This window comes from Anthonomus grandis, chromosome 11 (assembly GCF_022605725.1).
Source record: "Anthonomus grandis grandis chromosome 11, icAntGran1.3, whole genome shotgun sequence".
NCBI lineage: Eukaryota > Metazoa > Arthropoda > Insecta > Coleoptera > Curculionidae > Anthonomus > Anthonomus grandis.
This window is the reverse complement of record NC_065556.1, coordinates 28,455,640-28,479,361: the sequence shown is the minus strand read 5'-3', so window position 1 is coordinate 28,479,361 and position 23,722 is coordinate 28,455,640. Positions and strand designations below refer to the sequence as shown.

At 32.1% G+C, this 23,722-nt stretch overlaps 2 protein-coding genes across 6 annotated transcripts in view; both read right to left on the bottom strand.

Moving 5' to 3' along the window:
• The window catches only part of LOC126741872 (uncharacterized), a 313,270-nt gene that overhangs the window by 13,722 nt on the left and 275,826 nt on the right, over positions 1 to 23,722 (bottom strand). For all 3 annotated transcript variants that reach the window (XM_050448321.1, XM_050448322.1, XM_050448323.1), the window contains 10 exons: positions 16,378 to 16,599; positions 16,155 to 16,323; positions 15,932 to 16,102; positions 15,664 to 15,879; positions 10,604 to 10,877; positions 10,326 to 10,540; positions 9,953 to 10,222; positions 7,908 to 8,256; positions 7,656 to 7,855; positions 6,891 to 7,516 (listed from right to left, as the gene is read on the bottom strand). In XM_050448321.1, the coding sequence (XP_050304278.1) occupies positions 6,891 to 7,516; positions 7,656 to 7,855; positions 7,908 to 8,256; positions 9,953 to 10,222; positions 10,326 to 10,540; positions 10,604 to 10,877; positions 15,664 to 15,879; positions 15,932 to 16,102; positions 16,155 to 16,323; positions 16,378 to 16,599 (2,712 nt within the window). The remainder of the gene's footprint in view (positions 1 to 6,890; positions 7,517 to 7,655; positions 7,856 to 7,907; positions 8,257 to 9,952; positions 10,223 to 10,325; positions 10,541 to 10,603; positions 10,878 to 15,663; positions 15,880 to 15,931; positions 16,103 to 16,154; positions 16,324 to 16,377; positions 16,600 to 23,722) is intronic.
• On the bottom strand, positions 1,148 to 6,856 carry LOC126741874 (facilitated trehalose transporter Tret1-like). 3 transcript variants are annotated; one of them, XM_050448324.1, is made up of 3 exons: positions 6,631 to 6,856; positions 2,157 to 2,638; positions 1,148 to 2,104 (listed from the first exon to the last, which is right to left on the bottom strand). In XM_050448324.1, the coding sequence occupies exons 1-3, from the start codon at positions 6,686 to 6,688 to the stop codon at positions 1,232 to 1,234; spliced, it is 1,413 nt and encodes a 470-aa protein (XP_050304281.1). In that variant the 5' UTR covers positions 6,689 to 6,856; the 3' UTR covers positions 1,148 to 1,231. The 3 variants fall into 3 exon arrangements, with proteins under 3 accessions (XP_050304281.1, XP_050304282.1, XP_050304283.1); XM_050448325.1 differs by lacking the exon at positions 6,631 to 6,856 and adding an exon at positions 3,476 to 3,849; XM_050448326.1 differs by lacking the exon at positions 6,631 to 6,856 and adding an exon at positions 2,767 to 2,799.

Below are 23,722 nucleotides of genomic sequence, written 5' to 3'. Positions count from 1 at the left end.
TTGTTGTTATTATATATTTTCTTTAAATATGTGTTTCTCTATTTTTGCTCCCAGTTTTTTTTTATTAATTTACATATGGCTTTATAATAAGTAGAATTATATTGTTTATATTTTATTTTTATTATCTACTTTGGTGTAGTATTATAGGATTAAAAAAATTTAGTTAACTTTAATAAAATAAATTTAAAAATAAAAAAAAAAGTTTCTTTACTTTTGCTCGGTACTGTATGTTGCATATCTCTGAACTTCACAATTTTTTTTTTAATTTGAAACATTTGTACAATTTTAAATATACCGATTTTTGTACATAGATGTTTTGCAAATTTTCAGTACAATTTTAAAGTTTACAAGTGTCTCAGCAATTTTTAAACTTTAACCAATAATTTGAATTTTTCTACAATTTTTGGTAAAATTATACATTAAGAAAATTATTAATAACACTCGATTTATGTATTTTTCAAAAAATATTTAGAATAATTTTTCAATAAAAATCTACAAATATTGCGTATTTCTGAACCTGAGAATTTTTGAAAACCATTTTCCTAAAATTTTAATTTTTTATACAATTTCAAAGACACTTGATTTATGCACATTTTTATACTATGTCCAGTACAAGTTTTTCAAAAATATTACAAAGTTCGGTTTCCTATTCAAATTTAAATCAATTATCCCAACAGGGAAATTTTTGTACAATTTCTGTTAAAATGATACAAAAAACTTAAAAGGAATATTTTTTGTAACACTGTAGAAAACGTTTAGTATTATTTTTCAATAAAAATGTACAAATGCAGCGTATCTCTGAACATTTTTTTTCTTTAATCAAATTATACAAAACTCATAAAGAGTATTTTAGTGGCACTTGATTTATTTATTTTTCATACATTTCTAGTACAATTTGTATTAAAAATATACAAATTGCGTATCTCTAAATTTGAATTTCTGTACAATTTCAAACACACCAATTTTTGTACATACATTTCAAGTATAATTTTTTCTTAAAGTTTACAAATATCGTATACCTCTGAATTTTCTCAATATCTAATAATTTGAATTGTACAATTGTTGATGAAATAAAAAAAAGACAATAACCAGTACACTTTTCCAATTAAACTGTATACACATCTCCATAATAATAAAAACCAATGAATCATCATCAAGACTCTTTTTTATTCTCAGTATTGTTTACAAAAAATTAACTTAAACATGAGACTGCAATGATCAAACAAAAACATTAAGTTTGCATAAGCGTTTTACGTTGCCCAAAATCCCTATTGAACTCCTGACCTTTTAAAATCATCTGGATCTCTTCCAGAGTTTTCCCTTTGGTTTCAGGAAGAAACAGCATAATCAAGCATGCCCCTATAAAACTAGAAGCAGTAAAAAAGTAGAAGGGTACATACAAATCGTAGCTTTTCGATATAACTAGATACAAATTGATCATAATTATGCCTGGTCCCATATAAAACAGTTCAGTAAGGGCTATGCAGTACGTTTTCACTTTTACTGGAAACAATTCGGCAGTTAAGACCATAGGGACAGTCCCTAGTCCTAGCGTAAACGTAGCTGAATAAATCAGTATGCATATAACTGGAATCCAGCTTAAAGCATCCACGTTATACCCAACATGTTTCAAGTGTAAATAGATGGATATTATTAAGAGAACTGATCCAGTAAGTACGCTTGATATCATTAACAACTGTTTCCTGCCTATTTGGTCAATTATTGCAGAGGCCAGCAGAACTCCTGAGAGCATGAATACCCCCACAAAAATAGCTGATAAAGACACATCAAAGTACAATGCAATAGACTTTCCTAAAATAGTATGTATGTTCATGATAATAATACCAGAACCGATGCAATGCTGTAGAGCGTTAAGCATTAATGTTAACAGCAAAGCCTTACGGTTACTGCTAATGAGAAATAAATCTTGTAGGCGGCCCTTTTCTTTTTTTTGCCTGTAAACTGCCAATCTGATCTCCTCAAGTTCTTTTTTCAAATTGGTTTTCTTGGATCTAAGTTTCTTTAAAGATGCCTTGGCCTCATGTGGTTTGTCCACATAGACGTAATAGTACGGAGATTCAGGCATAAAAGGAAACATGCAAATCTGCAAAAAAACGATTGTACGGGTGATAATTCAAACTTAGATCCATACAAACCTTAGTGGCAGACAAAACCGCTCCGATGGCAGGCACCGCATAATAAGGAAAATAAGAGCCAATAGCATAAACAATAAGGAACCCCATCTGCACCATAATATAAATAATAGCTGCCAAAAACCCACGGATCCTCGGTTCGGCAATTTCGGCAATATACATCGGTCCGGCGATAAAAAAATTGAGAGCTATCCCAGCTAAAAATCTCGCGGCGTACACGACATTCCAATCGTAAGTAAACAGCAACATTAGCCAGTAAGAGCAAGTTAAACTTGCTGATAACAGTAAGCAATGTTTACGCCCTAAACAGTTTATTATGAACACCGATAAGGGCATTCCAGCTAATGCTCCATAGAAGAACATCGGCTCTACTTGGTCAAATTGCTCCGGCGTTATTGGAATATGACTGGAATTGCTTAGGAAGTACGGGAGCATCGGTGCTGACCACGCGTAAGACATTCCATTTGATAAGGATGTAAATGTTGCTAAAAATTAATAATAAATAATTATGATTGATAGGTAGGTGTTTTGCTATAGAGTTGTAGCACGGGATTTATTTAAATTGAAAGAAGGTGCAATCTTTAGTTTATTAAATATAATAAATCGAAATTACCAAGACAAGCCGCAAAAAAATTTGGTTATATTTATGGATCTTTTAAAAGCGTTCGACACTGTTTTACATGATATATTATATTCAAACGGCTTGAGGAACATGGAATTAAAGATAGGCCTATAATTACCTAAAGAACCAAAGTCAGGCGGTTAAGATCAATAATTCTTTAAGTACTTCAAAAACAAAGTTCGGGTATCCTCAAAGCACTGCTCTGGGACCCGTCTTCTTTTTGATATATATAAACCGAATTATTGTGAATTGTCCGTCTGTATTTATAATAGAATAATATAAAGAGTTGTTTATTTTTACTAAATAAACCCTTGCTAATTACAAACTCTCAAAAAATCAACTATATTTTGATTTTTATAAATGGTTGTACCTATTAATGTAGAAACACTGTAAATAGAACGAAAGTAAAAGTCGTAATAGTAAAAATAGAAAGAAAATAAAGTGTTTTTAACTGAATTTGTTAAGTAAATACAAGCAAAAATTTAAATGAAGATCATCATTTTCATAGTATTGGGATTTATAAGATTCAAGATTATCAGAGTAATAAAACAAATATTTTAAAGTGTCTGTATCTATCTCAAGTTAACTAAAACTTTGTCTCATTTTCGGTGAGGATTACTTTCATTCAAAAATTAAAACGAAATTCTTAAAGCAGTAAAAAAAAAATCACAGATCTAACGCAAATATCTTAAGTTCTTACCTATATGTAACTTTCTATTTTGTATTTGTAAACATAACCTTTCAAAAACTTTAATTGTTTTGTTTTCCTACAATTGGCACAACTAAAATTTGTCAGAGTGACCAACATCAAAAGGACACAATCACGCAAAATGGCGGTCCCTTAGTAGTGGTCATTTACTTTTCATTGAATTGACAATCTAGTACTGGGATTTAAAAATCACGATTCGACACGATTACTCGATATGACTGATTCTAAATAAAAATTTCAGTCGTGAGTGCCTTGCGGATTGCCTGGTTTTTAACGATTTGTCGACGACACGCTTGGGTATATCGTATACACCAGACGATATAGCTTCTTCCTTTTTTAATACGTGCATAATGTGACAGCATCCTTTTTTAAATGTATTTGTTTCATTTATTGCTTACCAATAGTCTTGCTACTTAAACACAACAACTAATAGATCTAATTCGACCCTATTTTCCACAACTTTCTGTTAATAATAGAGGCAGAGGAAGTAGAGTTACCATTGAATGAGCAGTTTTAGTATGTCAAAATTTTATGCCACAGATTGTTACCAAAGAAGCATTGGACAAGATTTTAAATTTGAAATTAGCGAAACTACTACAAGTCGTTGGATCCATAAAATTACTGAATACTGATTTGACAAAACCTTGCTGACCGATTCATTAATTTTCCATATATAAGAGATGAGAGACAAATTAATAAATTAATATTTATAGAGAGATCCAATTTCCCTGGTGTTATAGGTCCTATTGATTGCACCCATGATGCCATATTAAAACCAAAAGTGGATGAACACAACAAGTTTTTAATTTTACAGAAATAATATGGGCATATATTTAAATAAAAAAACACAAAAGCGAAAAAAATTAACAAAATAAATGAAAATTCTTAGTGTTTAACAATAGAAAAGACAATCGACGTTTCCATCTGTTAAATATTAGGGAAAATAACAAATATATACCAACAAACCTAAATCAAATCGAATAAAACGAGTTTAGCCGACGATTGAAGCTTACTTACACACGACTGAGTCGCGATCGAATTTGAAGTCGTGATCGTATCGAGATCGATTCAAATCCCAGCCCAAGTATATTTATTAAGTTCCTGGATAGGCCTCAGTGGCATATATCGGTGGTTGGATGACAATCTATTGAGCCTTAATAAACATCTCAAATGGGACAAACAAAAAAGTTCGCAACATGTTTTATAAGTTCTACCAATTACGACAATTCCTTAAAATTTTAATTATTTTGTATACGTCGTTGATAGAGTCGATGCTTAGATACGGCATTGTTGTGTGGAGTTGTCTATACAATTCTAACCTTTGTGTTTGTTAACATGTCATTTTAAAAATTGTAGGTATTTGTCACATCTTTTATTTCACGAAATTAGGAATATGTATGTTTGCTTTGCAGTGAATTATACACTAAAAATCAATGATCTGGCTAAAGATCCTTAAATCAAAACAATATTAGTGTCGCATATATGTCAACTTCATTTTGTCAAAGGTTTATAACATATTATGGACCCACCTTAAATAAACTGACCAATGACGTTAAAAGCTTAATATTTACTATTAACAAAGTCGCTTCTTTTGCTATCTACCTCCTCACTCTCTCCGCATTTTTGTATTTTTAATTATTGTTTTATTTTTTATATTTGATATCTTATTTCTTATAATATGTATATTCTTCGTATTCTTTTCGTCATGGCATACAAGCCCCAAGATGTACCTTCTGCATTTTAAGCTTCTTGGATTTTAGAAGTTTAATTAGGCACAATACTAAGGTTCCATATTAAGAATTAGTTGTATTTAATACTATTGAATTAATGTAATATTAGTATTTTGAATAAATTTTAATTTATTGGGTTTGGAATGGTATTTTGGACGACTGACGCGGTTTCTTCTGATAGGATAAAATTTGGCATGTTTTTACAGAAAAAATTAATAATTTTCACATGCTGATTTTAAGGTTTCTTAAGAGTTTGATACCTTGCCAGTCCACTGGTTCTCTGTGCTTTAAATGTGCTTAACATTGATCTGACAGTTATATTGACAAAAATGCTCTAAAATTCTTCTAAGATTAAGTTGGATTGAATTGAGGTTTGAGTTGAGATTCCTCAACTAGGAAAAGGTCTAGACAAATTTCAGCATTATTCTAATAAATAAACCGTATTTTCATTAATATAAAGGTAATTATTTATTACGATCTGGATCATATATGGAGCTTAAATGTCCCTTAAATGAATAAAACCTACTAGCCTAATGACCATAAATTGACCCCAAAAATGTCAAATTTCAACGTCTTACAGGTACGTAAAAAAAGCTACTCTGTACAGATATAATACTATAGAGACTTCAAAAAGATACTTAAAAATTACTATACACCGTATTTGGATTTTTTAATCTGGATTAAGGAGAATGCCTGGAAAAATTCACCTACAATAAACAATTTAATATCTCCAGTAAAACTAAAACAAGTAATACTGCTGTTACATAAAATATAATAAAAAATTGAAACATAGCGACCTGGAGGAATATCAGCTAAAACGAAGAAAATTTATTATTACAGATTTCTGAAAAAACATTAAAAAATGTCCAAATAGCCACCTAGTTCCATTAACAAAATATTCACTTTTCATAATTTCTATGGGGAAATCCATAATCGATGATTCGATGATTAGTAACCACACACTACAGCCTCAATCTCAATGAAACTATATACCGAAATAATAAAATTTTATTATTACAAGTCTATAGATTAATACCTAATTAATTTTTTATCCACAAGACAATAAAACACAATTTTACCTTAAACTAAAAAAAAAGCTATATGGGTATGAGTGGTCTAAAATTTTCGGCAAGATCTCCAAGAAACGACAAACAATGATATACTTTATGGAAAGTTGAAATAAGGTCAAAATACACCTATAAAAGATCGCTTTTTAGCGAGAAATTTCCCACAAAATTCATAAATAAAAACATTAAGAATAAGACTACTGTAGCTAAAAAACAACGCCTTAATAATAATTTTTAGTTGACCTGATGATGCACAATTTTGCAACAAAAACCGTGGTCATCACATACAAAATTGCCTTCTTCTTTCAATATATTATAAACAAATCCCTTTTCTTCCCAAAATACTTGCCTACAAACGTAGCCAAAACTTGCACCCAACACTCCCTCAAATCTGTTATAGTCACCATCTTCTGAAGCAACTAACACGTAACACTATATTACCTGAATAATTAAAAACATTTCTCCAAGAAAAAAACTGATTACTGTTGTCCTACTTAATACCTGCGAACTTAACTGGCTTACTAATTATAACCTATGATAGCGCAAGGAAAATATATTTATTACCTTTTAACGTAAACATGTTAATAAATTATGATAAAACCCCCTTACCTTAGGCTTGGGCTTATTGCTCTTATAAGGAATCTTGCTCTTTGGTAACTTGGTCTCTTGCACGTTCTCCTTATTGTTGTTGTTATTATTATTTACAATAATCCTCGCAGGACTAACGGGAATCCTGGAGGGAGTTCTCCTGCGGGGTATTCTGGACGCCACCGTATCCGGAGTACTCACACTGGACGTTAACGACTCGTTATTCGCCTCCGAACACTCACTTACGTTAGTGTCAGTCGATTCGATCAACTCACTACTACCGTCATTCAAGAGGGTCTCTTTACTGTACTTCTTTTCCTCGCTGACTTCCAGGACGCCACTTTGGTAGTCCAGTGAGTTCAGTTCTACGTTGATGCTACTGCAAATGTCCACCGGATGTTCGGTGATGTTCGAACAGTTTTCGGATTCGACGTCCAAGGCGGTCGCCACACAGATTTCTTCGGCATAAGAGATTTTCTTCTCACTCGGGTCGGATGGCTCGTGTTTTTCCCGATGTTTTTCCTTTTTTTGCTCGAATTCTTCGCACAGCTGTTTGAGGGTCACGTAGTTTTCGTTGTCGTTGGATTTCCCTTCGGTTTGGGTGCCGGAAGTTGTTTTTACTTCTTCGCAATACTGATGGGCAGGACCTGAAAATGATTTTTTATTTTAAGTAGAATTTTCGGGTTAATAATAGAAGAAAAATAAGTTTCAGTTTCACGCAGCATTATTGAAATCTTACTTTTCGTATATGTAGTGAGCTAATTACGTTAATTTATTGTTTCTTACCTTCAATATTAAATTCTTTGGTAACATCATTAACCGACCGAGGCCTATCCTTACTACATTGCACGTACTTCTGTTGTTCCGCGATAAAAGTCAAAACGTTCTGCAGCGTGGCGTCTCTATCACCGTTATCGCTCAGGGCACCCCCGATACTCCTCGACGAGGTCGAAGCCAGACTCTTGGTGCTCTCGAACTTCACTAATCTGAAAATTCACTCGGTAATTCACTTGGTTCTAGCGCAGAGCATTTTCTTACCTGTAAAAGTCTCTGGTGAAATCTGTACCGATCTGAGGCAACTCTCCAGTGTCATCACTAGCTGCCGAGGACCTCTTGGAGCAAGTCTCTGGCTCGTGCGAGTGGCAACAATCCGATCCTCCACTCGACCAACTGTTATCCGGGGAAATTTGCTGGTGCACCGCACTGGAGACGGCGTACGGCCACTGTTTCTCGCCGCTGGGAGTGTCCATCAGGAGCGTCACCAGTTCCCTTCCCTCCTTGTCCATCATGTAACTGGAGTTGTTCCAGAGGCACTCGTTCGAGTCCTCTTCGAGTTCGAGCGCGTTGTTTTCCGCGATACTTGGCAGAGTTGAAATTGAGATTTGACCTGGGGGAATTAATTAAAAGTTCTTAGAACTCGATGTACAGGTTGTCCCCGTATAACTGTTAGAGCATGTATAGGAAGCATAGAGAAGTGGTTTGAGATAAGACGCCGATGATCGAAAGTGCCTCGTTTCTTCAATACAGAGTGAATTTACTTCTCAGGGATGAACCAGTAGCGTATGTATTTCCTTAGAAAAAAACCCTTGAATTTTTGCGCTTCAATGTATGCTCCTCATGTAAAAAAATTAAATTCATACAGGGATCTATTAAAATTTTTCTTTGGCACAAGTGAGAACTGCAATAATTTAAATAAACAATTCACTAATCCTTTAACTCAAACACTTAAGATGTTATATATGCATTTCCACACAACTGTAGCAACTAGGTCCTATTTAGTATGCACAGGAGTTGTTCAATTGTGCTCCAGACAAAAAAGTCTAAAGGTGTCAAATCGGGTGATCTTGGTGGCCAAGGGACTGGATCACCTCTACCAACTTAGAAATTAGAAAACAACTTAGGTCTAGAAAAGGCCTTATAGCGCAAGCTGCTAGCGCTTTTACATTTTTGATATTTTTTGACGAAACAGGATTTTATTTAATTCCGATTACGTATTGGTAAAGGAAAAGTGCAAGTTTGGTGGTTAATTAAGAACTAATTTTTAAAAATCTTACGAATTATTGGATAAGCACTTTGGAACCTTAATAGACATTTTACGAATAGTTAATTCCTCTGTAAATGTAGTTATTTTTATTTGCTAGTATGCAATTTAAGTTATAGTTTTTTTTAAAGGTCATAAAAGTACTCTAAACAAAGTGACCGTAACTACCCAACTTATTAACTTAAAACCGTGTTTTTACCCTTAAATTCATCCCTAAAAATACCACTATTTTTTCGTAAAAAAGTTATGAAAATATTTCCAGTGGTTCTCAAGTTATGACCAAAAATGTTCGTTGAAAAATAAAAATCGTAAAATTACAAATTGGTATTAAACTCTTTAAATTTGATGGCCCTTGGGCTTTGGATGATAAAACTACCTCTAACTCAAAAAGTTTTTGAGACACAATAATCATTTATATATAAAACTGTTTGAAAATAATTGGACCTTTTTATGTGTAATTCTCTTAAAAATATTCCTATTATTTCATAGAAACATTTGCAATAAAATTGAGAAATTGGTAAAAAATCAGCAGAAAAAAATGGCCTGATCAAAAATACTTTTTCTATTTAAATCTTCTGTTCAGGGTAAAGTTTTTACACTCAAATTCATCCTTAGGAATCCCACTATTTTGTCGTGAAACAATTACGAAAATATTTCCAGTGGTTCCCAACTTATGACCTAAAAATTTGATGACTACTGATTCTTAGGTGACAAATTCGTCTTTAACTGAAAAAGTGTTTTAGGTAGAAATATTTTCGAATAAAGACCCTTTGTATGGATTTTATTTTTTTACCGTGCGTCAAAGGGCAAAAAAACAAGGACCCTTTTTTGTTAAAAATTAACAGAAAATTTTGTCCAAAAAAAGTCCGTTCCTGGCAAAGTAATTCCTCAAAAGACGATCTCACCACCTATAAATAAAGACCTAAAAAACGATGCATTTTCGACCATCAGAGTCCTATTTCAAACTACTTCTTGTATACATTCTAGCATTTTTTAACCATTTAAACCGGGACACACTATCAAAATAAGATGCTTGACCCACCAGGCGTAACAGCATCGAACTTCTTCCACTGCTCCCTCAAATCGTCATTGGACAAACTGAGACTCCAATCCTCCAACTCGGTCCGATCATACTCCAGCTCCAGCATGTCCCGGTGCTGTTGTAACGTCGATCTCGTTTCATCCAGACGCAGCCATTGCTGGATATACTCCGCGTCCCACGTGGTGCACTCCAGCCGCTCCTCTGTCGCACTCCCCCAAGATATCTGGGACGTTTTATCGTCACCTGTTGTCAAGTCGGCATTCGAATTGCCTAAAACGCACACTGTTGACGAACGTGTTGTTAAATTTGTGGTGTTTTGTTAGTAAGGGTGTGTAATGCAGTAGTGCTGAGTGACGAGTGAAAAGTTTCTTACCCCATAACGTGTTGGTGCCCCTGGTTCTCCTCAAAGGATTCACTTTCTTCTCGGTGATATCCAGGACGAAAATGGATGGACTGCTCGATATGGGCGAGGTGAACGAGTAGCAAGGAGTCGGCGCCGTAGTTATCTTGATACACAAATGGGAATCTGAGAAGCTTCTCATGATATGTTGAAACGGCAAAATGTCTTTGCCAGGAGGAAAACTGTTCCTGGAACAAACACAAAAAAGGTGTCATCAGCACTTAGCAATATATCCTTACAAGGAGTCTTGCCTTTGTTTCAAATTCAAAAGGTTCAGTGGAATGTAAAGTATGTCCGGATCCTTATTGTCGGTGACTAGCAGGCGAGTGTCGGCAGACAGGTCGGTCTCGTCACTCGCCTCTTTGAGGTCCTCCAGACTGCGATGGGGCAACGTGGCATCGTTGGAGGCCCTCGTGACGTCAGCCTGGACGTCGGAAGACATCGTTGAGTAGCCCTCGTCGCGATTGCCGCTCTCCGGTGACTCGTTTCCTGTCGTTTCCTCTTCGCTTTTTGAACTTGATTGAGCTGAAATTATGCATTCATTTTTTTTAATTTATTATAGCTTTAGCGAGAATATCCACTCTATATTTAATTTCAGAAAGTGCGAAAGATATCGTGTATGAGAGTAAATGATTATTAATTATTTTGTTTGCAAATATTGACCTCATACACTTGATAATACCTAGTTTTTGTAAAAATTACTATTGTGAGGTAGCCAATGATGAAAAATTGCATGATATTCTTGGACTATTCATTGGAACTTTATCCTTGCTTTCTTAAAATTATAGGACTCTAACCTCGTAACAAAAATTACCAAAGTAACTCTAGTAACTTTCCAAACAGTTCAGAAAGTGAAAATAAAAATGATGAACCTATTTATGACACTAATAATAATTTTTCTTCATACTAAATCATATATGGGAAAAAGATTCAGATCCCTTTCTCTCTTATAAGGATACATAACTAATGAACTTGGAACTTTATTTAGTTAGGAAATTGCAAAGGCAAGTTAAAATTTAAGGAACAGAAGAATTAAAGGAAGTCAAATAGAATGAAAATAATTTTTAGTCTTATTAGTTTCTCGTTTTTTTTTTAAATTTAGATACGGTGCGAAATAATCAAGCCAATAAAGATTCCTCTGAAGTAGATGTTACTCTATTTATAAAGAAATGATTTATATGAGCAAAGGCGAGAATAAATTTGTAAAAAAAATATATTTCATTTCTTTATTTTCAAAACAATTTATGAATTTATTAATTTTGACGTTCATGAAAATGAACCAAGGAGAAATTCATAGCTTGGAAACTGTAAGACGTACAATTTTTTTCATTGATACCAAATGATTTGATAGAGGCCAGACGTTCCAAAAATGTTAGAGAACACATTTGAAAATTTCAGCTTTTTCCAGGAAAAATTTTCAAAATTGACCATATTCGGACTGTAGGACAATAATGCATAATTTAATAGGAAACTTTGAGACACGTATTTTGGAAACTATAAGACCTACAACTATTCCAGTGATATCAAACGATTCAAAAGGTCCCAAATAATATTAAAACGTTACCAAATATGTTAAACAAATTTGAGTTTTCCTAAGAAAAAACCTCAAAGTAAAAAAATATAAGACGTACCAATTTTTTCAGTTAGATCAAACGGTTGAAATAATTCCAAATATTCCAAAAACGTTAGAGAAAATAATTGAACAATTTTAGTTTTCCCAGAAAAAAAATCAAAATTGATCATTGTATCATAAATATGCATAATTTTTTAAAAAACTTTGAAAACCGATAGCTTGATAACTATAAGGCGTACAACTTTTCCAGTAGTATCAAACGATTTACAAGGTTCTAGATATTTCAAAAATGTTAGCAAATAAATTATCACAATTTTATGATAATTTTTATGATAATAAAGCATTGATTGATTGATTGATATTTGAAAAATATTAGTTTTCCCAGGAAATGTTTTCAAAATTCACCATATTTAAATATGCATGATTTAATAAAAATCTTTGAAAACGCGTAGCTTCAAAACTGTAAGGCGTACAATTTATTTAGTAGTACCAAATGATTCAAGAGGCTCCAAAAATTCTAAAAATGTTAACGAAAATCTTTGAGAATTTAAAGTTTTTCCAGGAAAAATTTTCAAAATTGACCATTTTTGGACTACAAGACAAATATGCATAATTTATTAAAAAACTTTGAAAATCTATAGCTTGATAACTATAAGACGTACAACTTTTCCAGTGGTATCAAACGATTCACAAGGTTCTAAATATTTCAAAAATGTTAGCAAATATATTTGAAAAATATTAGTTTTCCCAGAAAAAAATTTCAAAATTCACCATATTTGGACTGTAAGACAAATATGCATGATTTAATAAAAATCTTTGAAAACGCGTAGCTTGAAAACTGTAAGGCGTACAATTTATTCAGTAGTATCAAATGATTCAAGAGGCTCCAAAAATTCTAAAAATGTTAACGAAAATCTTTGAGAATTTAAAGTTTTTCCAGGAAAAATTTTCAAAATTGACCATTTTTGGACTACAAGACAAATATGCATAATTTATTAAAAAACTTTGAAAGTCTATAGCTTGATAACTATAAGACGTACAACTTTTCCAGTGGTATCAAACGATTCAAAAGGTTCTAAATATTTTAAAAATGTTAGCAAATATATTTGAAAAATATTAGTTTTCCCAGAAAAAAATTTCAAAATTCACCATATTTGGACTGTAAGACAAATATGCATGATTTAATAAAAATCTTTGAAAACGCGTAGCTTGAAAACTATATGGCCTACAATTTACTCAGTGGTACCAAATGATTCAAGAGGCTTCAAAAATTCTAAAAATGTTAACGAAAATCTTTGAGAATTTAAAGTTTTTTCAGGAAAAATTTTTAAAATTGACCATTTTTGGACTATAAGACAAATATGCATAATTTATTAAAAAACTTTGAAAGTCTATAGCTTGATAACTATAAGACGTACAACTTTTCCAGTAGTATCAAACGATTCACAAGGTTCTAAATATTTCAAAAATGTTAGCAAATATATTTGAAAAATATTAGTTTTCCCAGAAAAAAATTTCAAAATTCACCATATTTGGACTGTAAGACAAATATGCATGATTTAATAAAAATCTTTGAAAACGCGTAGCTTGAAAACTGTAAGGCGTACAATTTATTCAGTAGTACCAAATGATTCAAGAGGCTCCAAATATTCTAAAAACGTTAGCGGAAACGTTTGAGAATTTAAAATTTTTCCAGGACAAATTTTCAAAATTGACCATTTTTGGACTATAAGACAAATAAGCATAATTTATTAAAATACTTTGAAAGCCTATAGCTTGAAAACTATAAGACGTACAGCTTTTCCAGTGCTATCAAACGATTCATAGGATTCCAAATATTCCAAAAACGTTGACAAATATGTTTGAGAATTATTAGTTTTCCCAGGACACATTTTCAAAATTGACTATTTTTTTATAAAACGTAGGCTCTTTTAATAGCAATAAACGATTCAAAAGGTTCCAAATAGTATAAAAACGTTAACAAATGTGTTAAATACATTTGAGAGTTTTCCTAGGAAAAAACCTCAAAGTTAAAAAACATAAGACGTACCAATTTTTCCAGTGATATCAAACGATTCAAAAAATTCCAAGTATTCAAAAAACGTTAGAGAAAATAATTGAAAAATTTTAGTTTTTCTAGAAAAGAAAATTAAAATTGATTATTCTCGGACTGTACGACAAATATGCATAATTTATTAACAACCGATAGCTTAATAACTATAGGACGTGCAACATTTCCAGTAGTATCAAATGATTTATAAGGTTCTAAATATTCCAAAAATGTTAGCAAACATGTTTGGAAAATATTAGTTTTCTCAAAAAAAGATTTCAAAATTGACCATATTCGGACTGTAAGACAGATATACATGATTTAATAAAACTCTTTGGAAGCGCGTAGTTTGAGAACTGTAAGGCGTATAATTTATCCAGTAGTACTAAATGATTTAAGAGGCTCCAAATATTCTAAAAACGTTGGCGAAAACGTATGAGAATTTAAAGTTTTTCCAGAAAACAATTTCAAAATTGACAATTTTTTAATTATAAGACAAATAAGCATAATTTATTAAAAAACTTTGAAAGCCTATAGCTTGAAAACTATAAGACGTACAGCTTTTCCAGTGCTATCAAACGATTCATAAGATTCCAAATATTCCAAAAACGTTGACAACTATATTTGAGAATTATTTGTTTTCCCAGGAAATATTTTCAAAATTAACTATTTTTATATAAGACGTAGGCTCTTTTAATAGTAATAAACGATTTAAAAGATTACAGCTATTCCAAAAATATTGTAAAAAATATTTGAATATGATTAGTTTTTCAAGAGACTAGAGCCAATTTTATTCAAAACATTTATATTCCTTTAAAATAAATATTTGTGAATACACGTGTTTCGATTAATAATTATGACCTTTCGTTTCTTTTATTTTCTTTAAAGCTAAACCAGATTACTTTATGGTTTTGTCGTATTTAAAAAAACTTCTATACTTTTGGTTAGTTCTCAAGTGGTTCCCTTATTTTAAAATTTCAAGATTTAACTTTTATCTTTGCAATATAAAATGAAGTAACTATGATTCCATCGTTACATTAAAAAAAAAATTATGAAACAGACCCAAAACTTACATTCTGTAAACAAATGTAGGAGCAAAACACATTCAAGCCATTTATAAAGTATACACTAGAGAATGAATGAATCTCACATTCATTCACACATGAAAATTCATTTGAACGCTTTTTTTATTTCACTAGGCTCAACTTGAAATTCAATGCATGCAGAAATTGTACATGCATGTTTTCGGATATTTATTAAATATCTGATCAAATTTAGAATAGACTTGGAATATTACAAATGCATTTAAATACATTAGTAAGATACATAGAATATAACCCTTGGACATATTTTGAATATCTAGTATATTAAGGATATATGCTGTATGCGTACATAATGTGTGACAAATGTATATTTCCAAAGGAGGGAAAAATGTAAACTCAAAGTCCAACTCTCATAAATCAGCGTCTATTAAAGGTTACGCGTTTCGCCGCATTAGGGCATCATCAGACTTATCGAAATACAAAAATCACACACTGACCCACACTAACATGTATGTAAAATGTATATTTATTTTATATACATAGAATAATTTATTAGAGATTTAATAGGAGCAATTAAGGTAACTGTTGTATAAAAAGTGAAACATGAATGGTTTACATCAGTTTTGGATTGGTTGGAGGATTTACCTAATACTGGCCGGGTTCTTCTAATCCTAGTGGTTTGCAAAATAGGCAGATGCAAATTAAGGGAAACTGGACGTTTCGGAGGTACCCAAAGGGCCGAATCCACCGCGCTCAAAGCCTCGAGTAACTTCTTGGGGGTCACTTCGGTACCTTTAAGTTCCGTCCACAATTTGGTTAGAACTTGGTGCCTTTTCTTATCTTCTAAGGAAAATCTAGTATCTGTAAATTCTAAAATATGGCCACTGCTAGGAAGGCTTTCTATATTACTCACCTAAAGCGTCAAAAGTATCCACTGACAACCTCTTGTCATCACTGGACACAACTAGTTTATCACAGTGGTCATTACTGGGACTCTCTTCTAGGATTTCGGAGTTAAAGGAGTTGCAGTGTTTCGTCGTTAGACTAGTGGTTAGTAGTAAGGAAGGGGATGATTCTTCTGGACCTAAATCACGTTCGGATTATTCCAAAGCTTTTGACAATATCGACATGTTTACCTTTCTCGTGACATTCTAAAGCCAGCTGCCTGGAAAACGAATCGAGATCGGCCGGCGTGGCAGGATTCTCTTCTCTCAACTGATGGACCAACATGGACGTGAGGGCACTGTTTTGAGATTCTAACTCGTGGATCCTTCCGTTGAGGCAGGTCACTTCTTCCCTTAAACCCTTAAAAACACCCAAATCAAGACTGAGAAAAACGGTCAAAGAGCAAATAGATACCTTTTGGGCAAGCAAAGCCTTGACCACCTGATTGGCGACGTCATCCAGGCACCGCTCGTATTGTTTCCTGGATTCGTCCGCGTGTCTTTTGAGAGCGGCAGCGTGCGCCTGTAGGAGTCCCTCTGGATTATTGTCTCTTCCCGCTTCCTCTAGCTGCTGACGTAGAGTGGTGATTTCCAAGTTTAGACGTGTTATGGTACTTTGGTACTGTTGGCAACGGTTCTGAAATAAATAAAATTTATTTATCATCTCCGGTTTCATTTTCTTGATGGTCATCAGGGAAATAACAGATATTATTCTTCTCGCTCTTCTTCATCGGCATCAATGAGCATCATCATGGAAATCTTAACTAGATTTCCCTCTTAAGCTCATTACGAATCCAAGCAATTTAATTTTCAACCCTTAAAGAGCCGTGCCCCCCCACCCGTTGGCAAAAGAACATCATACTGCCATCATCAGTTCCCTTCCCTTTAGTTCCAGCGATTATTTTTGCATTTTCCTTTTCCTCCCCGGGGAGCAAGAGCGGAGTGTAATTAGTGTGAAAAGAGATAGTCGCGTGTGCGTGCACCTAATGTACCAGAAACCTTTGAAATGTTAGGAAACTTTCACCCAACGAAATTATTCAATGGACTGACGCGACGTTTTTGGGGTTTCCGTAGTGCGATAAAATTGTTTGGGACGACAGGACCCCAAACTGGGCGTAAGTTTATCGCACTTCCTCTTATAGTTACGATAAGGTGATTAAATGGACCATGAGTTGATTTTTTAAAGGAACAATCCAGGTTGCAGTAGGTCAAAGACTCTTATAGGAATTATAGGCTCGTCCGGGATTATTGTGAAAAGAAAAAAAACTAAGACGTAAAGGTTTGTAATTTTTTTATCGCCATTTTTAAAAACCGCGATATCAGCCAGATAGAGATATCAACACTATTGGATTAGACGTTTTGCTGTCAAAATCCTATCAGCTTGTGCATAAGTCAAAAACGACGAAAGTTAGAGAGTTGAAAATTTGTACAAATATTCTTCAAATAAAATGATTGGCACCTCTATCAACGTTTTTCGAAAAAATAGACAGGGAGCTAAAAAATAATTTTTCTTCGGAAAATGTGGTATTTTTTTCAAGAACATCCTATCAGCTTGTGCATAAGTCAAAAACGACGAAAGTTAGAGAGTTGAAAATTTGTACAAATATTCTTCAAATAAAATGATTGGCACCTCTATCAACGTTTTTCGAAAAAATAGACAGGGAGCTAAAAAATAATTTTTCTTCGGAAAATGTGGTATTTTTTTCAAGAACATCCTATCAGCTTGTGCATAAGTCAAAAACGACGAAAGTTAGAGAGTTGAAAATTTGTACAAATATTCTTCAAATAAAATGATTGGACACCTCTATCAACGTTTTTCGAAAAAATAGACAGGGAGCTAAAAAATAATTTTTCTTCGGAAAATGTGGTATTTTTTTCAAGAACATCCTATCAGCTTGTGCATAAGTCAAAAACGACGAAAGTTAGAGAGTTGAAAATTTGTACAAATATTCTTCAAATAAAATGATTGGCACCTCTATCAACGTTTTTCGAAAAAATAGACAGGGAGCTAAAAAATAATTTTTCTTCGGAAAATGTGGTATTTTTTTCAAGAACATCCTATCAGCTTGTGCATAAGTCAAAAACGACGAAAGTTAGAGAGTTGAAAATTTGTACAAATATTCTTCAAATAAAATGATTGGCACCTCTATCAACGTTTTTCGAAAAAATAGACAGGGAGCTAAAAAATAATTTTTCTTCGGAAAATGTGGTATCTTTTTCAAGAACATCCTATCAGCTTGTGCATAAGTCAAAAACGACGAAAGTTAGAGAGTTGAAAATTTGTACAAATATTCTTCAAGTAAAATGATTGGACACTTCTATCAACGTTTTTCGAACAAATAGACAGAGAGCTAAAAAATAATTTTTCTTCGGAAAATGTGGTATTTTTTTCAAGAACATCATATCAGCTTGTGCATAAGTCAAAAACGACGAAAGTTAGAGAGTTAAAAATTTGTACAAATGTTCTTCAAATAAAATGATTGGACACCTCTATCAACGTTTTTCGAAAAAATAGACAGGGAGCTAAAAAATAATTTTTCTTCGGAAAATGTGGTATTTTTTTCAAGAACATCCTGTCAGCTTGTGCATAAGTCAAAAACGACGAAAGTTAGAGAGTTGAAAATTTGTACAAATATTCTTCAAATAAAATGATTGGACACCTCTATCAACGTTTTTCGAAAAAATAGACAGGGAGCTGAAAAATAATTTTTCTTCGGAAAATGTGGTATTTTTTTCAAGAACATCCTATCAGCTTGTGCATAAGTCAAAAACGACGAAAGTTAGAGAGTTGAAAATTTGTACAAATATTCTTCAAATAAAATGATTGGACACCTCTATCAACGTTTTTCGAAAAAATAGACAGGGAGCTAAAAAATAATTTTTCTTCGAAAAATGTGGTATTTTTTTCAAGAACATCCTATCAGCTTGTGCATAAGTCAAAAACGACGAAAGTTAGAGAGTTGAAAATTTGTACAAATATTCTTCAAATAAAATGATTGGACACCTCTATCAACGTTTTTCGAAAAAATAGACAGGGAGCTAAAAAATAATTTTTCTTCGGAAAATGTGGTATTTTTTTCAAGAACATCCTATCAGCTTGTGCATAAGTCAAAAACGACGAAAGTTAGAGAGTTGAAAATTTGTACAAATATTCTTCAAATAAAATGATTGGCACCTCTATCAACGTTTTTCGAAAAAATAGACAGGGAGCTAAAAAATAATTTTTCTTCGGAAAATGTGGTATTTTTTTCAAGAACATCCTATCAGCTTGTGCATAAGTCAAAAACGACGAAAGTTAGAGAGTTGAAAATTTGTACAAATATTCTTCAAATAAAATGATTGGACACCTCTATCAACGTTTTTCGAAAAAATAGACAGGGAGCTAAAAAATAATTTTTCTTCGGAAAATGTGGTATTTTTTTCAAGAACATCCTATCAGCTTGTGCATAAGTCAAAAACGACGAAAGTTAGAGAGTTGAAAATTTGTACAAATATTCTTCAAATAAAATGATTGGCACCTCTATCAACGTTTTTCGAAAAAATAGACAGGGAGCTAAAAAATAATTTTTCTTCGGAAAATGTGGTATTTTTTTCAAGAACATCCTATCAGCTTGTGCATAAGTCAAAAACGACGAAAGTTAGAGAGTTGAAAATTTGTACAAATATTCTTCAAATAAAATGATTGGACACCTCTATCAACGTTTTTCGAAAAAATAGACAGGGAGCTAAAAAATAATTTTTCTTCGAAAAATGTGGTATTTTTTTCAAGAACATCCTATCAGCTTGTGCATAAGTCAAAAACGACGAAAGTTAGAGAGTTGAAAATTTGTACAAATATTCTTCAAATAAAATGATTGGCACCTCTATCAACGTTTTTCGAAAAAATAGACAGGGAGCTAAAAAATAATTTTTCTTCGGAAAATGTGGTATCTTTTTCAAGAACATCCTATCAGCTTGTGCATAAGTCAAAAACGACGAAAGTTAGAGAGTTAAAAATTTGTACAAATGTTCTTCAAATAAAATGATTGGACACTTCTATCAACGTTTTTCGAACAAATAGACAGAGAGCTAAAAAATAATTTTTCTTCGGAAAATGTGGTATTTTTTTCAAGAACATCATATCAGCTTGTGCATAAGTCAAAAACGACGAAAGTTAGAGAGTTAAAAATTTGTACAAATGTTCTTCAAGTAAAATGATTGGACACTTCTATCAACGTTTTTCGAACAAATAGACAGAGAGCTAAAAAATAATTTTTCTTCGGAAAATGTGGTATTTTTTTCAAGAACATCCTATCAGCTTGTGCATAAGTCAAAAACGACGAAAGTTAGAGAGTTGAAAATTTGTACAAATATTCTTCAAGTAAAATGATTGGACACTTCTATCAACGTTTTTCGAACAAATAGACAGAGAGCTAAAAAATAATTTTTCTTCGGAAAATGTGGTATTTTTTTCAAGAACATCATATCAGCTTGTGCATAAGTCAAAAACGACGAAAGTTAGAGAGTTAAAAATTTGTACAAATGTTCTTCAAATAAAATGATTGGACACCTCTATCAACGTTTTTCGAAAAAATAGACAGGGAGCTAAAAAATAATTTTTCTTCGGAAAATGTGGTATTTTTTTCAAGAACATCCTGTCAGCTTGTGCATAAGTCAAAAACGACGAAAGTTAGAGAGTTGAAAATTTGTACAAATATTCTTCAAATAAAATGATTGGACACCTCTATCAACGTTTTTCGAAAAAATAGACAGGGAGCTGAAAAATAATTTTTCTTCGGAAAATGTGGTATTTTTTTTAAGAACATCCTATCAGCTTGTGCATAAGTCAAAAACGACGAAAGTTAGAGAGTTGAAAATTTGTACAAATATTCTTCAAATAAAATGATTGGACACCTTTATCAACGTTTTTCGAAAAAATAGACAGGGAGCTAAAAAATAATTTTTCTTCGGAAAATGTGGTATTTTTTTCAAGAACATCCTATCAGCTTGTGCATAAGTCAAAAACGACGAAAGTTAGGGAGTTGAAAATTTGTACAAATATTCTTCAAATAAAATTATTGGACACCTCTATCAACGTTTTTCGAAAAAATAGACAGGGAGCTAAAAAATAATTTTTCTTCGGAAAATGTGGTATTTTTTTCAAGAACATCCTATCAGCTTGTGCATAAGTCAAAAACGACGAAAGTTAGAGAGTTGAAAATTTGTACAAATATTCTTCAAATAAAATGATTGGACACCTCTATCAACGTTTTTTGAAAAAATAGACAGGGAGCTAAAAAATAATTTTTCTTCGAAAAATGTGGTATTTTTTTCAAGAACATCCTATCAGCTTGTGCATAAGTCAAAAACGACGAAAGTTAGAGAGTTGAAAATTTGTACAAATATTCTTCAAGTAAAATGATTGGACACCTCTATCAACGTTTTATGAAAAAATAGACAGGGAGCTAAAAAATAATTTTTCTTCGAAAAATGTGGTATTTTTTTCAAGAACATCCTATCAGCTTGTGCATAAGTCAAAAACGACGAAAGTTAGAGAGTTGAAAATTTGTACAAATATTCTTCAAATAAAATGATTGGACACCTCTATTAACGTTTTTCGAAAAAATAGACAGGGAGCTAAAAAATAATTTTTCTTCGGAAAATGTGGTATTTTTTTCAAGAACATCCTATCAGCTTGTGCATAAGTCAAAAACGACGAAAGTTAGAGAGTTGAAAATTTGTACAAATATTCTTCAAATAAAATGATTGGACACCTCTATCAACGTTTTTCGAAAAAATAGACAGGGAGCTAAAAAATAATTTTTCTTCGGAAAATGTGGTATTTTTTTCAAGAACATCCTATCAGCTTGTGCATAAGTCAAAAACGACGAAAGTTAGAGAGTTGAAAATTTGTACAAATATTCTTCAAATAAAATGATTGTACACCTTTATCAACGTTTTTCGAAAAAATAGACAGGGAGCTAAAAAATAATTTTTCTTCGGAAAATGTGGTATTTTTTTCAAGAACATCCTATCAGCTTGTGCATAAGTCAAAAACGACGAAAGTTAGAGAGTTGAAAATTTGTACAAATATTCTTCAAATAAAATGATTGGACACCTCTATCAACGTTTTTCGAAAAAATAGACAGGGAGCTAAAAAATAATTTTTCTTCGGAAAATGTGGTATTTTTTCAAGAACATCCTATCAGCTTGTGCATAAGTCAAAAACGACGAAAGTTAGAGAGTTGAAAATTTGTACAAATATTCTTCAAATAAAATGATTGGACACCTCTATCAACGTTTTTCGAAAAAATAGACAGGGAGCTAAAAAATAATTTTTCTTCGGAAAATGTGGTATTTTTTTCAAGAACATCCTATCAGCTTGTGCATAAGTCAAAAACGACGAAAGTTAGAGAGTTGAAAATTTGTACAAATATTCTTCAAATAAAATGATTGGACACCTCTATCAACGTTTTTCGAAAAAATAGACAGGGAGCTAAAAAATAATTTTTCTTCGGAAAATGTGGTATTTTTTTCAAGAACATCCTATCAGCTTGTGCATAAGTCAAAAACGACGAAAGTTAGAGAGTTGAAAATTTGTACAAATATTCTTCAAATAAAATGATTGGACACCTCTATCAACGTTTTTCGAAAAAAAAAACAGGGAGCTAAAAAATAATTTTTCTTCGGAAAATGTGGTATTTTTTTCAAGAACATCCTATCAGCTTGTGCATAAGTCAAAAACGACGAAAGTTAGAGAGTTGAAAATTTGTACAAATATTCTTCAAATAAAATGATTGGACACCTCTATCAACGTTTTTTGAAAAAATAGACAGGGAGCTAAAAAATAATTTTTCTTCGGAAAATGTGGTATTTTTTTCAAGAACATCCTATCAGCTTGTGCATAAGTCAAAAACGACGAAAGTTAGAGAGTTGAAAATTTGTACAAATATTCTTCAAATAAAATGATTGGACACCTCTATCATCGTTTTTCGAAAAAATAGACAGGGAGCTAAAAAATAATTTTTCTTCGGAAAATGTGGTATTTTTTTCAAGAACATCCTATCAGCTTGTGCATAAGTCAAAAACGACGAAAGTTAGAGAGTTGAAAATTTGTACAAATATTCTTCAAATAAAATGATTGGACACCTCTATCAACGTTTTTCGAAAAAATAGACAGGGAGCTAAAAAATAATTTTTCTTCGGAAAATGTGGTATTTTTTTCAAGAAAATCCTATCAGCTTGTGCATAAGTCAAAAACGACGAAAGTTAGAGAGTTGATAAATGCTATTTTTAAAGTTAACGTTTGCAAATAAAATCACTTGTATGATTTTATTTTATAAAAGACGAATTATTTTTGATTTATGGTTTTATTAAGGGTTGTATAATAAAATGTAAGAAATAATGTACAAGTTAAATAGATAAGCTAGTGATAAGGAAATTTAGTATGAAAACTTATATTTATGTATTATTTATAAGATTTGCTCATTATATATTTTCAAAATGCACTGTTTACGTGATATACCATTAATGAAAATATTAAATCTGCTCTAATTCAAAAACTAATTTTTGGTGCTGAAGGTGATCGATTTGAACGTAACAGGCTTTATGCATTTACCGGATTTACTTTTGAACATAATTCACAAGAACATGAAGACAAGATTAAATTTATTAGTGACAATTTTACGCAAAATGACATTATTTGTGTTTAGACTATATGGGTGAAAAAGATGTTTAATTAAAAGATATTTGTAATTGATCGATGGTTTTAACGCTACTAC

Excerpts from the sequence above, each read along its gene's own strand:
- LOC126741874 (XM_050448324.1), bottom strand. The coding sequence starts at position 6,688 with ATGGTGACTATAACAGATTTGAGGGAGTGTTGGGTGCAAGTTTTGGCT. Across the intron at positions 2,639-6,630 it reads AGTTTTGGCTACGTTTGTAG|CAACATTTACATCCTTATCA; the intron begins GCAAGTATTTTG and ends ATTAATTTTTAG. Across the intron at positions 2,105-2,156 it reads CGGTTTTGTCTGCCACTAAG|ATTTGCATGTTTCCTTTTAT; the intron begins GTTTGTATGGAT and ends GTTTTTTTGCAG.